Source organism: Eurytemora carolleeae, unplaced genomic scaffold (assembly GCF_000591075.1).
Source record: "Eurytemora carolleeae unplaced genomic scaffold, Eaff_2.0 scaffold28, whole genome shotgun sequence".
Taxonomy (NCBI): Eukaryota; Metazoa; Arthropoda; class Copepoda; order Calanoida; family Temoridae; genus Eurytemora; species Eurytemora carolleeae.
This window is the reverse complement of record NW_019396147.1, coordinates 246,784-260,970: the sequence shown is the minus strand read 5'-3', so window position 1 is coordinate 260,970 and position 14,187 is coordinate 246,784. Positions and strand designations below refer to the sequence as shown.

General features: G+C 34.9%; 1 protein-coding gene across 2 annotated transcripts; it reads left to right on the top strand.

Moving 5' to 3' along the window:
• The first annotated feature begins 2,992 nt into the window (after window positions 1-2,992).
• Window positions 2,993-12,723, top strand: LOC111696337 (neo-calmodulin). Of its 2 annotated transcripts, none has more exons than XM_023465923.1 (7): window positions 2,993-3,242; window positions 4,883-4,960; window positions 7,600-7,677; window positions 8,342-8,449; window positions 9,492-9,563; window positions 9,833-9,901; window positions 11,160-12,723. In XM_023465923.1, exons 2-7 carry the CDS (start codon window positions 4,907-4,909, stop codon window positions 11,214-11,216), a joined length of 438 nt encoding a protein of 145 aa, XP_023321691.1. In that variant the 5' UTR covers window positions 2,993-3,242; window positions 4,883-4,906; the 3' UTR covers window positions 11,217-12,723. The 2 variants fall into 2 exon arrangements, with proteins under 2 accessions (XP_023321691.1, XP_023321690.1); XM_023465922.1 differs by having other exon boundaries at window positions 4,891-4,960; window positions 11,160-11,528.
• Window positions 12,724-14,187: the final 1,464 nt, after the last annotated feature.

Below are 14,187 nucleotides of genomic sequence, written 5' to 3'. Positions count from 1 at the left end.
GTTCATTCGCCTCGTTCTTTTCACATTTTCATTTTCCCTTTTCCCTTTTCTATTTACTTCATTTTCCCTGCATATAAATCTCTTTCTTCATTAATTTTCCATTCTAGAGGATTTATCTGTTCGTTTTTCCTTTCCTTACCTTTTTAATTTTTTTTGCATCACCATGGTGTTTTGTCGGCTTTCCCCAGAACGGAGCCTCCCTTGGTTTAAAGTCTGTGTTTAGTATAATCCATTCCTTCGTCATAATAGTTGCAGAAAACCTGCCTCTTCTATTATCAGAAGAAATAGAGCTAGACAAATCCTTCGTTCAATGGTTTTTAACCAAACTTAGCCTTACTTAGCAACGTTACTTAAGCAAGGAGTAAAAAAGATTATCCATTAAAAAGGGCATATTAATTGCTCTTTGTATATTCGATTATAGTTCATGAACCCATTCACAGATTTGATTTGTAAACTCGGTAGAACCATGAGAATGTTCATAGCTTGGTTTTGAAGTTGAGTAGGTTTAGTCTTATAATATGTATTTGATGTTACGTTAATTTTAAAGCAAAGAACTTTTCCAACAAAATAAACTTATTAAGTGAATTAGATCTGTGTATACTGCACCATTGCTGCTATTAAATGTGCATTACACTAATTGAAATCTTTGACTTAAGTCAAATAGTCGTCTTTACATTCCACGGTATTAGCAGTCCCACTGATGGATCTACACTAAAGTACATGAGCCCAAATTAAATTCATATATTTAGTTTCATATAGAGTAACAAATGCATTCTTCGATTTTATAAAGATGGACACAGCACAATGTTCATTCCTGGTTCATCATCATGTAGATAAATGGACACAGCACAATGTTCATCCCTGGTTCATCATCATGTAGATAAATGGACATTAAGTTTTTGAGCTTTTTTGTTCTTAATGTTCCTTCCTCCGACCTTTGCAATAAAGACTTCCATATGATTTAATTTTTTTTTTAATAATACCAATAGGTTGAAGAAATAGTGAACTTGTGGATAAGAAGTTTAAGCTTGAGATTGTCATCCTCCTTCAATTCTTGCGCTGTTTCCGACCAGGAGGCTGTGCTTTCGGCTATGGTTTGTTTGTTGTCTGGGGTCACCACTTTAGAAGTACATTTATTGCTTCTGGATATAAATACATATTAAATAAAGAGTGTATAAAAGGAGAGGAAGTTGAGAAGGTCTTCTCCGGTTCCAGGATCCGACACAACTCATTTGCGGATTTCATAATACTCTTTCGAGGATTTCATCCTTTACAGTATTATGTTTTAGTGTTTTTAGAGCGGATCCAATATTTGTCAAATATTCAGATTTTTTTGTGTACATTTATTTCGTTATCCCTTATTCTTTAACCTCAATAAAGTTTACAAGAAGAAAAACAAAATATGAAGTGTTAATTGTGGAGATATCTAATTACATTCCCCCTCCATTTATTTCAGCCTGACAGAAAATAAATTACCAACTTGTGTTTGTTTGGAGCTGAATCAACAAGTTGAATTGTGTGTACTGTAGAAATAGTAATGGGGGCACCTTAACTTGGTTCTAATGTTTGCAGCAAGGCAAAACTGCACCGATGTCTAAAACTTTTTATTTTTAAATTAGCCAAAATATGATTGAAAGATGTACGAACTAGAAGAAAATGAAGAACAAGAAATAAAGAAAGGTCAAAATATTTACATCTGAATATTATAAAAAAAATAAAAATATGAAAAATATGTATGGACTCAGAAAGAAATACATTTATATCCAACTTCCACATTTAATGAGGCAGCAGACGTAATTTTTAAAAATGTTTTTTTTAAAAATTAGTTTCTCTATAAAGAATAACAGTTACTTAAACAGATGAAAAATTAAACATTTTTTAAGTTAAAAAAACGACTTTATTTTTAACATCATTAATCAGATAAATATTTAAAGGTACCATTGAGAATCGGGCATGCCCCCTATTAAAATTGAGGGTCACAATTACCAAAAAAAATTTCAAAGTAAAAGATCATTTGTTGTGTATAAAGCAAACATGCACAAAATAGTTTTTTTAACAATGCATTAAACAGATAAATGGGAAAGCTCTTGTTTGATTTTGCAACCAGGATCATTAAAAATGTATGCAAATATATATTTAAACAAATTCTACGAAATTTTCGTGATTAACTGCAAGTATATTAAACTTTTTTTACATAATGTTTTATTTATGCTTTAAGCGAATTTAAGGGTCTTGTTTGTAAAGATAAACTATTAAAGGGTTCGTTCTCACATTTCTTACATAAAAAATATTTTGTATCAATAACAAACTGTAAGAAAATATGATACACATATCTTTTAGCTAATATTTTTATTTATAAATATTTTATCAGACTGACTTGTAAGCAGCTACTGAATCTATTTACATAAAGTTGTAATCTCTGTTTGTCTGTTGGTTTGTCCGACCATAACTCAGGAACCGCTGGATCGATTTGCCTCAAATTTTGATTAGGAACTCGGGAGAGCCACGGTAGCTTGATTTTGAGATTCTAAATTGAGAGGGTTTTATTTCAAAATTTAGTTTCCCGGTAAAATCGACCAAGTGCGAGTAAACGGTCAGAGTAACTAAGAGTAACCTGGGCAACGCTGGATCGATTTGCCTCAAATTTTGATTAGGAACTCGGGAGAGCCACGGTAGCTTGATTTTGAGATTCTAAATTGAGAGGGTTTTATTTCAAAATTTAGTTTCCCGGTTAAATCGACCAAGTGCGAGTAAACGGTCAGAGTAACTAAGAGTAACCTGGGCAACGCTGGGTTCCAAACCTAGTGTACATATATAAGGCAAAACGGGACGGGAGTCCAAATAAATCATCTGGGGAGATTAGTGTGCGCAGCGCGGACGAAAAATTGTAAATCCTCAGGATTAAAAATTAAGAAACATTAATAGAAATGTTATTTCCAAGGAACATTTCTAAAATTACCGTGTATTTAAAATACATCACTATTTCAGATAAAAGATGTTTTGCGACGAGAACATATGGAATTAATAGTTTTGTGAAGGGATTCAAAATACTGGTTATGAAGGTTTTCTCAAGATTGATAAAAGAAATGGATTTCAATCGATTAATCTCTAATATAAAAGTGGTCAACTATATCCAGATACCGATATCCAACTGGTTTTAACTATATCTAGTCAATATACAGCTACTGATATCCATCAAGAAGTCATCGATATTGAGAAAAAATATATAAGAAACAAAAAAGGCTGGTTTTTATAAACGATATTTGTATTTTTACGTCAAAGTTTGAAGATTTACATTTTAATCCAACATAAAAAAATTGGTTGTACAATTTTTAAAGAGTCGTCTATTCCTTGCCTTTCTGATCCGTCGCATATATGTACTTCTCCGTACTCACCAATACTTCTCCGTTCTTACCTATACTTCTCCGTACTCACATATACTTCTCCGTACTCAAATATCTTTCTTTGTACTCAGCTATACTTCTCTGTGCTTATATATGATTTATTTCGTTATCCCTTATTCTTTAACCTCAATAAAGTTTACAAGAAGAAAAACAAAATATGAAGTGTTAATTGTGGAGATATCTAATTACATTCTAGTCAACTTTTATCTAATATTTAAACTTTACTTTTTCATTTTTGAAGGGTTGACATTATTTTTAGAGACTGTATCTTCAGTTTTACGAAACCATTTCTTTAAAACTTTGTCTTAAGAAACGAAGCTGGAGAAGGGGGGAACTTTTTTTTAAAAAAAAATTGACACAGTGAGCACGGAGCCCTGTCCTTTCTCTAAATGACTCGAAGGCCTTGAAGTTTGAAAATGGCTGAGAATTTCTCTGTTTCAGAAGCTGCAGGTTTAAAGGCCGTAACTTTTAAATGAATTAAAATCAAAATCTAGTTAAAGGTACAAATACTTGTTTAAAGATGGATCAGGTAAACCTGAACCCTTCAAGCTTTCTGAAGAAAAACTTTGAATTATGATATTTATATTTGTGTATACTGTCTACACCTGCCCGTTACTCTTCATGCTGTCAAAATAAGATGAAATGGGAAACTATCCATCTTTCCAACTTATCTACTATCTACCTATTCAACTTCTACTATCTACCTATCCAGCTTATCTTCCTATCCATCTTCTACTATCTACCTATCCAACTTATCTACTATCTACCATCCAACTTCTACTATCTACCTATCCAGCTTATTTACCTATCCATCTTCTACTATCTACCTATACAAATTATCTACTATCTAATAGACAAGAAAAGAATTCAGCAGTAAAAAGCCAAGATTGAGTGGAATAACAAAGCATAGTTGCACTCACACTATATATTTACATTATAACGATGCAAAAAATTAGTGTTGGACCAACTAAAGTTGATCAAATACACACTACATTCGCCTTGGGTGAATATATTTCCATTTCACTCTTCTGATCAAATGCTTCATGCTGGGGATAAGATCAAACCTCCTTATCTCTCTTACCTGCTCCACAACTCGATGTCACAAGAACTATTTGGAGGGGCATCAAAACGTAGAAACAAGAAAGAAAGAGAAGAAAGAAAATTGAATAGGAAAAATTGGAAGGGAAATCTCTGATGATTAGCTCTACACTATCTATTTATTCCGTTAGCGAATGGAGACAATCATTAGAGATGGAGTTGGGAGATGTCCCCCCCCCTCCATTTATTTCAGCCTGACAGAAAATAAATTACCAATATGTGTTTGTTTGTTGAATTGTGTGTACTGTAGAAATAGTAATGGGGGCACCTTAACTTGGTTCTAATGTTTGCAGCAAGGCAAAACTGCACCGATGTCTTACGCAAAAATATCTAGATCCTCACTCCCCCCCCTCTCCTGCTTTTTTATCTTTAAATATAAGATTACCAGGAGATCAGACGGAGCTATGGACGAGTTAATGAATGCTGAGTTTAAAGAAGCGTTTGATGAGTTTGACAAGGTAAAGGAAAACCTTGTATTTTGATAAGTAACTTGTATTTATATTTGAAAAAGAAAACTTGTGTGTTTTGTTAGATCTGCAATAAAAAGAAAGTTCTTGAAACAGATTTCCTAATTTGCAAAACTATTTCGCGTCAAGATATCTGAAGTATTCGTTTTGGCAAAAGTTGTATTGTCAAATTTGCAACAAATCTTTAACCGTTAATTGGTTATCTGTTGATTTTGTTAGCAAAGCTAGATTTGTGCAAGCATGCTACTTTGAGCCTGATTTAAAGATCAACCAGCACCCGGGTATTCCCCCCCCTGCTGACAAAGTACCTGTATACGCGTATACGCCCCTGTATCTGTATCTATCTAGTTATTTGACTTTTGCTAAAAATATCTATATCTAGGTATTTGACTAATCCCTGAAATCCAAAACAGATAATTTCTAATTAGTAAAACTAAAAATAGAATTCAGTTTATCATTTTTTAAATATTTGTCTCTAGTGCTGGTCCTAATTAATCAGATAACTATTCAGTCTATTTCTAAGTTTTTAAATTGAAAAGATTATCTAAATATCCTTGGGGTGGGGTGGTATGTGTGCAAGTTTAGTTCCCATTGGATCACTAAAGTTAAGCTTTCTTTCCATCGACCAGAAAGTGGATTGGTGTACACACGGGTTCAAACCCCGCACCTCACAATAAAGATATTGCAGAAATATCATAAATGACGAAGACGAAAATTTATATTGTAATTCTGAGATAAAAACCTCTGCATTATCACTGTTGGATTATAACCAGCACTACAATAGTAAATCATAATAACAAAAAAACAAAAATACGTGTAAACATTTAAAATACTGCAAATGTACTAAATCATGAAATAGAATAGAAAGAGGAGTATACAACTCCACAAAACGCTTTTTGAAAAAAAGAATAAACCTTTTCTTTTGATACAATTGGCATCTCCCCTTGCTTTAAATAATCAATTTAAGCAGCTGTGATTTCCTGAAAACGACAAGGAACATTCTGTTGCTTTTTGTTTAACAGGATATCATGTAACATGTTGCGATTGCATTTTAATTTACAATATTGGATTTTTTGTGTACTTCGCCCATTTAAAAAAACGAGCTGGTCACATTTGCAGTTTAGGTTAAATAATATTTTAAAGTTGTATATCAGCCGCTTTATTGTCCGGACACAAGTGTTTTTAACAGAGAGACAACATGTTTTTTTTTAGATTAAAAGTTTCGTTATTTTTAAGGATTATGTAGAAAAATGTGCAACCTAATCTGCAAAGTTTTTTAGCAACATCAGCAAAACAAAGTTTCACTTTTTTGCTCAAACTAGAGATTTAAGAAAAAGCAGGAACTATCAAATAATAATTTATAGCTATTTAGTGACCTAACTATATCTACCAAGGAACTATCAGTAGTAAAGTTTATCTATCTATATCTACCAAGGAACTTTTAGTAGTAAACTTTATCTAACAATATCTACCAAGGAACTTTTAGTAGTAAACTTTATCTAACAATATCTACCAAGGAACTATCAGGAGTAAACTTTATCTACCTAGGGATCTAGCTATATCTATCAAGGAACTATTAGGAGTAAACTTTATCTACCTCGGGATCTATCTATATCTACCAAGTAAATATCAGTAGTAAACTTTATCTACCTAGGGATCTATCTATATCTACCAAGTAAATATCAGTAGTAAACTTTATCTACCTTGGGATCTATCTATATCTATCAAGAAACAATAAATAATAAACTATATCTACCTAGGACGGGAGTGGGTCTATATCTACAAAGAAACAATAAATAATAAACTATATCTACCTAGGACGGGAGTGGGTCTATATCTACAAAGAAACAATAAATAATAAACTATATCTACCTAGGACGGGAGTGGGTCTATATCTACAAAGAAACAATAAATAATAAACTATATCTACCTAGGACGGGAGTGGGTCTATATCTACAAAGAAACAATAAATAATAAACTATATCTACCTAGGACGGGAGTGGGTCTATATCTACAAAGAAACAATAAATAATAAACTATATCTACCTAGGACGGGAGTGGGTCTATATCTACAAAGAAACAATAAATAATAAACTATATCTACCTAGGACGGGAGTGGGTCTATATCTACAAAGAAACAATAAATAATAAACTATATCTACCTAGGACGGGAGTGGGTCTATATCTACAAAGAAACAATAAATAATAAACTATATCTACCTAGGACGGGAGTGGGTCTATATCTACAAAGAAACAATAAATAATAAACTATATCTACCTAGGACGGGAGTGGGTCTATATCTACAAAGAAACAATAAATAATAAACTATATCTACCTAGGACGGGAGTGGGTCTATATCTACCAAGAAACAATAAATAATAAACTATATCTACCTAGGACGGGAGTGGGTCTATATCTACCAAGAAACAACTAATACTAAACTATATCTACCTAGGACGGAAGTGGGTCTATATCTACCAAGAAACAACCAATAATTAACTATATCTACCTAGGACGGAAGTAGATCTATATCAACCAAGAAACAAGCAATATTAAACTATATCTACCTAGGACGGGAGTGGGTCTATATCTACCAAGAAACAACCAATACTAAACTATATCTACCTAGGACGGAAGTGGATCTATATCAACCAAAGAACTTCTAGGAGTAATGAGATCCATGGGACAAAACCCGACTGAGGACGAGGTATTATTTCAAAATTTACAAAATTTCAAAATACAGACTGGGTAATTATTTTCTGATTTATGCACCCCTAGTATTTATGCTTAAAGCTCTTGCTTCTATTTTTTAAGTAAATGAAAAAAATGCCTAGTTTCAAGGATATTTAGATAAAATGATGTTGCAGTTCTAGTCCCTTGGGCAATATACATACTTTCTTTTACATCTGCAACAACTGAAGTTTGCATTATTTTATGATTTGTAAAACTTACTTCTACCAATCGATCATCAGGTTCAGGCAGAATTTTCATGATTAAGGATTTGAATTTGATGTTGTTATAAGGTAAGCTGGAACATTAACTTAAGTGAAATATGGCTGGGTAAACTGCACAATGCTGTATTTAATATTTATTGTACTTCCGTTTGACTGTCGTCTTCTCATTCCACAGTTTTATGAGTCCCACTGTAGCAGAATTCATAGTTTAAAATATTATAGTTCTACATCATGTTGCATAGTTGCACTGATATAAGTATAAAATATTACAGTTTAAGGAAATTAATCAGTTTCTTAGTTGTTATATCCTACTGATCCTACTGTTCCTATTGATCCTATTGATCCTACTGATACTACTGATCCTACTGATACTACTGAACCTACTGATCCTACTGATCCTAATGATCCTACTGCCAGGTTCTGGAGCTGGTAATGGAGGTGGATCTGAACGGAGATGGAACAATTGATTTCCAGGAGTTCTTACAAATGATGAAGAAGAAGAGCTCCGAGGAGGACCAGATGGAGGTAAGATAGCTCTGAGGAGGAACCGATGGAGGTAAGATAGCTCCGAGGATCAGATGGAGGTAAGATAGCTTCGAGGGGAGCAGATGGAATTAAGATAGCTCTGAGGAGGAACAGATGTAGGTAAGATAGTTTCGAGGAGGACTAGATGGAGGTAAGATAGCTCCGAGGAGGACTAGATGGAGGTAAGATAGCTCTGAGGAGGACCAGATGGAGGTAAGATAGCACCGAGGAAAAACAGATGGAGGTAAGGTAAGATAGCTCCGAGGAGGACCAGATGGAGGTAAGATAGCTCTGAGGAGGAACCGATGGAGGTAAGATAGCTCCGAGGATCAGATGGAGGTAAGATAGCTTCGAGGGGAGCAGATGGAATTAAGATAGCTCTGAGGAGGAACAGATGTAGGTAAGATAGTTTCGAGGAGGACTAGATGGAGGTAAGATAGCTCCGAGGAGGACTAGATGGAGGTAAGATAGCTCTGAGGAGGACCAGATGGAGGTAAGATAGCACCGAGGAAAAACAGATGGAGGTAAGAATACCTCCGAGGAGAACCAGATGAAGGTAAGATAGCACCGAGGAGGACCAGAGTGACATTAGATAGCTCCAAGGTGGACCAAATGGAGGTAAGATAGCTCCGAGGAGGATCAGATGGAGGTAAGATAGCCCCGAGGAGGACCTGAGGGACATTAGATGGCTCCAAGGTGGATCAAATGGAGGTAAGATAGCTCCGAGGAGAACCAGATGGAGGTAAGATAGCTCCAAGGAGGACCAGATGGAGGTAAGATAGCTCCAAGGAGGTAAGCTAGCTCCCAGGAGGACCGAATGGAGGTTAGATAGCTCAAAAGTGGATCAAATGAAGTTAAAATAGCTCCAAGGAGGAACAGATGGAGGTAAGGTTGCTCCAAGGGGGATCAGATGGAGGTAAGAGAGCTCCAAGAAGGACCAGATTGGGTTGATCTCAGAGAGATAGAGGACAATAAACTTATATGGTTTACATATAATTTTTTTAAATTTTTTTTATCTAATTTTTATCTTAAATCTTTTTAGGACTTGAGAGAAGCTTTTCGAATGTTTGATAGAAACAAAGATGGATTCATTGATCTGGTGGAACTACGGAAGGTAAAGTTTCAAAAATATGGACAATTGGGCTTTTCTCCTTAAACAAGGAAATCCTAAAAGGGATTTCATAAAATCCCCCATTTTCGCAATAATGGGAAAATCAAGTCTCTAACCCAAACCGCCGCGCCTGGGAGTTTTTTTTAGCGACGAGGGGATTTTTTTCAAAGCGGTTATTCTTTATTTAAAAAACTGGAGAGTTTTGCATTATTAAAAAAACCTGGCAATCCCTTTAAAGCATCAACTATTTATTTGCTGTTGGTATTCTCCAGGTGACGAGTATTATGGGAGCTACCTTGTCTACAACAGAGATTCAGGAGTTCATGAAGGAAGCAGATAAGGTAGGGATAGAGACGGTCTAAAATAAGAAGGTAGGAGAGGATGAAGAAAAGGAGAGATGGTTTCAAATAAAGATAAAGGAGAGGATAAAGAAGAAGATATGAGAGTTGGAATGAAATAAAGATGGTATGGAGAAGGTGAAGAAGAAAGTTTGAGAGAGAAAAGCTAGGTGTAGGAGAGAGAAAAGGTAAAAAAAGAAGAATGCGGAGAAAGAATGAGAGATTAGAAGAAAGTGGGAGCAGTTTGGAAAATGATAAGGCTGGGGGAGGAGAAGGTTGAAAAAAAATAAGGTTGAAAAAAAATAAGGTTGGAAAAAGAAAAGGTTGGAGAAGGAGAAGGAAGGATAGGGAGAAGGTTGTAGAAAAGGAAGGAAGGAGAGAGAGAAGATAAATGATGAAAGTTGACAGAGGGACGGTAGGAGACGGTGAAGTTGGAAGAAGAATGAGAGATTAGGAGACAGTAGCAGATGGTTGGATAAGGAGAAGGTGGAATATTGGATAAGGTTGAAGAAGGAGAGGGTAGGAAAGGGAAAGGGAGGTAAAAGTAGGAAACAGGCATGGTTTTGAAAATGAAAAGGTGGGAGAAAGAGAAGGTAGGAAAAAGAAAAGGGTTTGGAAGGAGAAGGATAAGGTTGGAGTAAAAGAAGTTTGCAAAGGAGAAGGTTTTAGAAAAAGAGGTTCGAGAATGAGCATGTTAGAGAAGGAAAAGATTAGAGAAGGAGAAGGTTAGAGAAGGAGAAGGTTAGAGAAGGAAAAGTTTAGAGAAGGAGAAGGTTAGGGAAGGAGGAGGTTAGAAAAGGAGAAGGTTAGAGAAGGAGAAGTTTAAAGAAGGAGAAGGTTAGAGAAGGAGAAGGGTAGAGAAAAGAGAAGGTAAGAGAACGAGAAGGATGGAGACGGAGAAGGATTATTTTTGATAACGAGAAGGAGATTGTAGGAGAAATAGAAGGTTGGAGATTCAGGAGGAGAAGTTTAGATAAGAAAACGGTTCTAAAAGGAGAAGGTTAGATAGGAAGTGTGTAGGAAAAAGAAACTGGTTGGAGAAGGAGAAGGTTCGAGAAGGAGAGAGTGAGAGAAATAAAAGGTAGGACAAGGTAAAGGTTGGAGAAGGAGAAGGCTCGAGAAGAAGAGAGTGAGAGAAATAAGAGGTAGGAAAAGGTAAAGGTTGGAGAAGGAGAAGAATGAGGAAGAAGAAGAAAGAAAATAGTTATTATGAGAAAAAAATTATTAAAAAGATTTTCTAAATTAATATTTGTGGTTTCAGGACGGAAATGGAAAGATTGATTACGATGAGTTTGTCAACATGATGAAACAATACTGATAGATTTATCCAAGGGCAGGATTAATCCTGAGTACTCAGAGATATAATGACAATCATAATCTTGATGTTTGCACAGAACATTTATGTTTACAATTTAAGAAAAGGATCGTGAGGGTTTGTCCTGCTGATTAGAATTATTAAACCAAGGATTTGTATCCTGAATATGTCCTAGAGCCCCTGTGATGTATGTATTGTATATTTATAGTCCTGTAATCTGTTTGTTGAGGAAACTACTACAGATCAGCACCCTGTGTTTTTATCTATTCCTTGCTACACCCTGTATCTGAAATACATATTTTTTAATTCCAAAAATGTATTTTTTCTATATCACATTTTAAACAGTGTTTATTATTGTAAATAATGAGGTGAAATTTAACATATTTTAATCTGCTTATATAAGGAAAATGTAATTGTTAGAATTAAAAAAAAACATTTTTTATAGAGAACTACAAAAAAATTTAACCAATTCAAAGTTTTCAAGGAATGTATTGCACGCCTAATTGACCAAGGTAACCAAATGTAAATGGCGAAGCATAATTTAGAATTTCAAGAAAAATTAGCATACAGGGACATTTTATTGTTTAATTATCCCATGAAGAGTTCAATACAAGAACTATCTAACAAATTATTTTTCTACCTCAGGTAGTTTGTAAAACTTTTTCCGAACCCCAGATGTCATCCTCCGAACCCCAGTTGTCATCCTCCGAACCCCAGATGTAATCATCCGAACCCCAGATGTAATCCTCCGAACCCCAGATGTCATCCTCCGAACCCCAGATGTAATCCTCCGAACCCCAGATGTCATCCTCCGAACCCCAGATGTCATCCTCCGAACCCCAGATGTCATCCTCCGAACCCCAGATGTCATCCTCCGAACCCCAGATGTCATCCTCCGAACCCCAGATGTAATCCCCCGAACCTCACAACAAGAGCATCAGAAAAATTTGCAAGGTTTTGATCCGAGGATTAAGTAAACTTCCCGACGAGTAGCTCACAAAGATCCTGACTTAGGAGACAAAGCTATAAAGTTGCATCATTTTTCATGACCGGGTCGACTTTAAAGTGTTGCGACTCATTGACCTTGATTCTAAGAAATCTAAATGGAGGAAAAGAATTAAAATTTTTCTCTGAAATATCATCTTTTGTTAGTAAGATTGTACAGTAATAACCAGAAAACAATGGAATAGGAAGACGACATTATATTAATACTAAAGTGTATGTAATAGTGTTACAAAGCAACTAGTTTTACTAGACACAAAAAAATCACTTATTTTGTGAAATGGGTCTGTTTACACTGCACAAATGCTGTGTTTCAAGGTCATTGAACTTTTTTGATTCTCAAAAACGTTCTACTATTCCAGAGTTTTCTGGTTATCACTGTAAGTATCTAATTCCAGCAATATATATTCTCATAATTGTGATATTTGCAGCTTTTGTTCTAATTGTTGAATAGTATGCCTATGCACATTGTACTATCTACACATATCATTATAAATACCTGCATATACCTTTCATGTATTTTTATTTAAACCTGACGCTAATATACATTTCCTTAACATATAATTTCATATAATTTGTGAACATTTACATGATTTGTACACTTTGAACTCCCTTTCATGCTGAAAGGGACTGAAAATATTATACCGAGGGATTGTTTAAATTCCACTCTAATATATATTCTATTCTCTTGGTTAGATATCATAAACTATATATAGGCTAAATCAGAGAACAAGAAGGTTTGTTTTGTACATTGCAGTGACCTAGATTCTATCATTGAAGTTTTTGAAGTTTTAATACATAAGAATAACAATCTAGTCTTCTAGTAGAGACGATATAAAGTTAGGATAGTATTCTACTCCTGTAGTAGAAAATTTATAGAACTAGTCATACATTAGAGAAGGTATATACACTATACAGGATAGTATCCTAGTCCTCTACTAGAGAAGTTATATAAAGGTTAGTATCCTAATTCTCTAGTAGAGATGGTATACAGGATAGTATCCTAGTCCTTTACTAGAGAAGGTAGTTACAGGATAGTACCCTAGTCCTCTAGCAGAAAAGGTATACAGGATATTATCCTAATTATCTAGCAGAGAAGATATATACAGGATAGTATCCTAATCCTCTAGTATAGAGGATATATACAGGATAGTATCCTAGTCCTCTAGTATAGAGGATATATACAGGATAGTATCTTAGTCCTCTAGTATAGAGGATATATACAGGATATTATCCTAGTCCTCTAGTAGAGAGGATATATACAGGATAGTATCCTAGTCCTCTAGTTGAGAAGGTATACAGGATAGTATCCTAGTCCTCTAGTAGAGAAAATATATATAGGATAGTATCCTAGTCCTTTAGTGGAGAAGGTATACAGGAAAGTATCCTAGTCCTCTAGTAGAGAAGGTATGCAGGAAAGTCCTCTACGTAGAGAAAGTAACTACAGGACAGTATCCTAGTCCTCTATTAGAGAAGGAATACAGGAAAGTATCCTAGTCCTCTAGTAGAGAAGGTATATAGGAAAGTATCCTAGTCCTGTAGTAGAGAAGGTATACAGGATAATATCCTAGTCCTCGAGTAGAGTAGGTATACAAGATAGTATCCTAGTCCTCTATATAGTAGAGAAGGTATACAGGATAGTATCCTATTCCTCTATTAGAGAAGGTATGCAGAAAAGTATCCTAATCATCTAGCAGAGAAGGTATACGGGATGGTTTTTAGAATACCGGATATAATCTGCCAAAGATGATGACCGGATATAAAGATTAAATGGTTTTGATTGGATAATGACGGCTAGAGCTCTAATCTAGAAGCAACAGCTGTTTATAAATCTGGACATTTAGGTTTCAAGGTCTGTCAGTAGTTACATTTAGTAGTAAATAAAGACGATGCTGGTAGTCTCGTGTACGATGATAGGTTTACTTAATGATTCTCAATTCAATCTAATATTTAAAGGAGGAGTCCAAGGAGG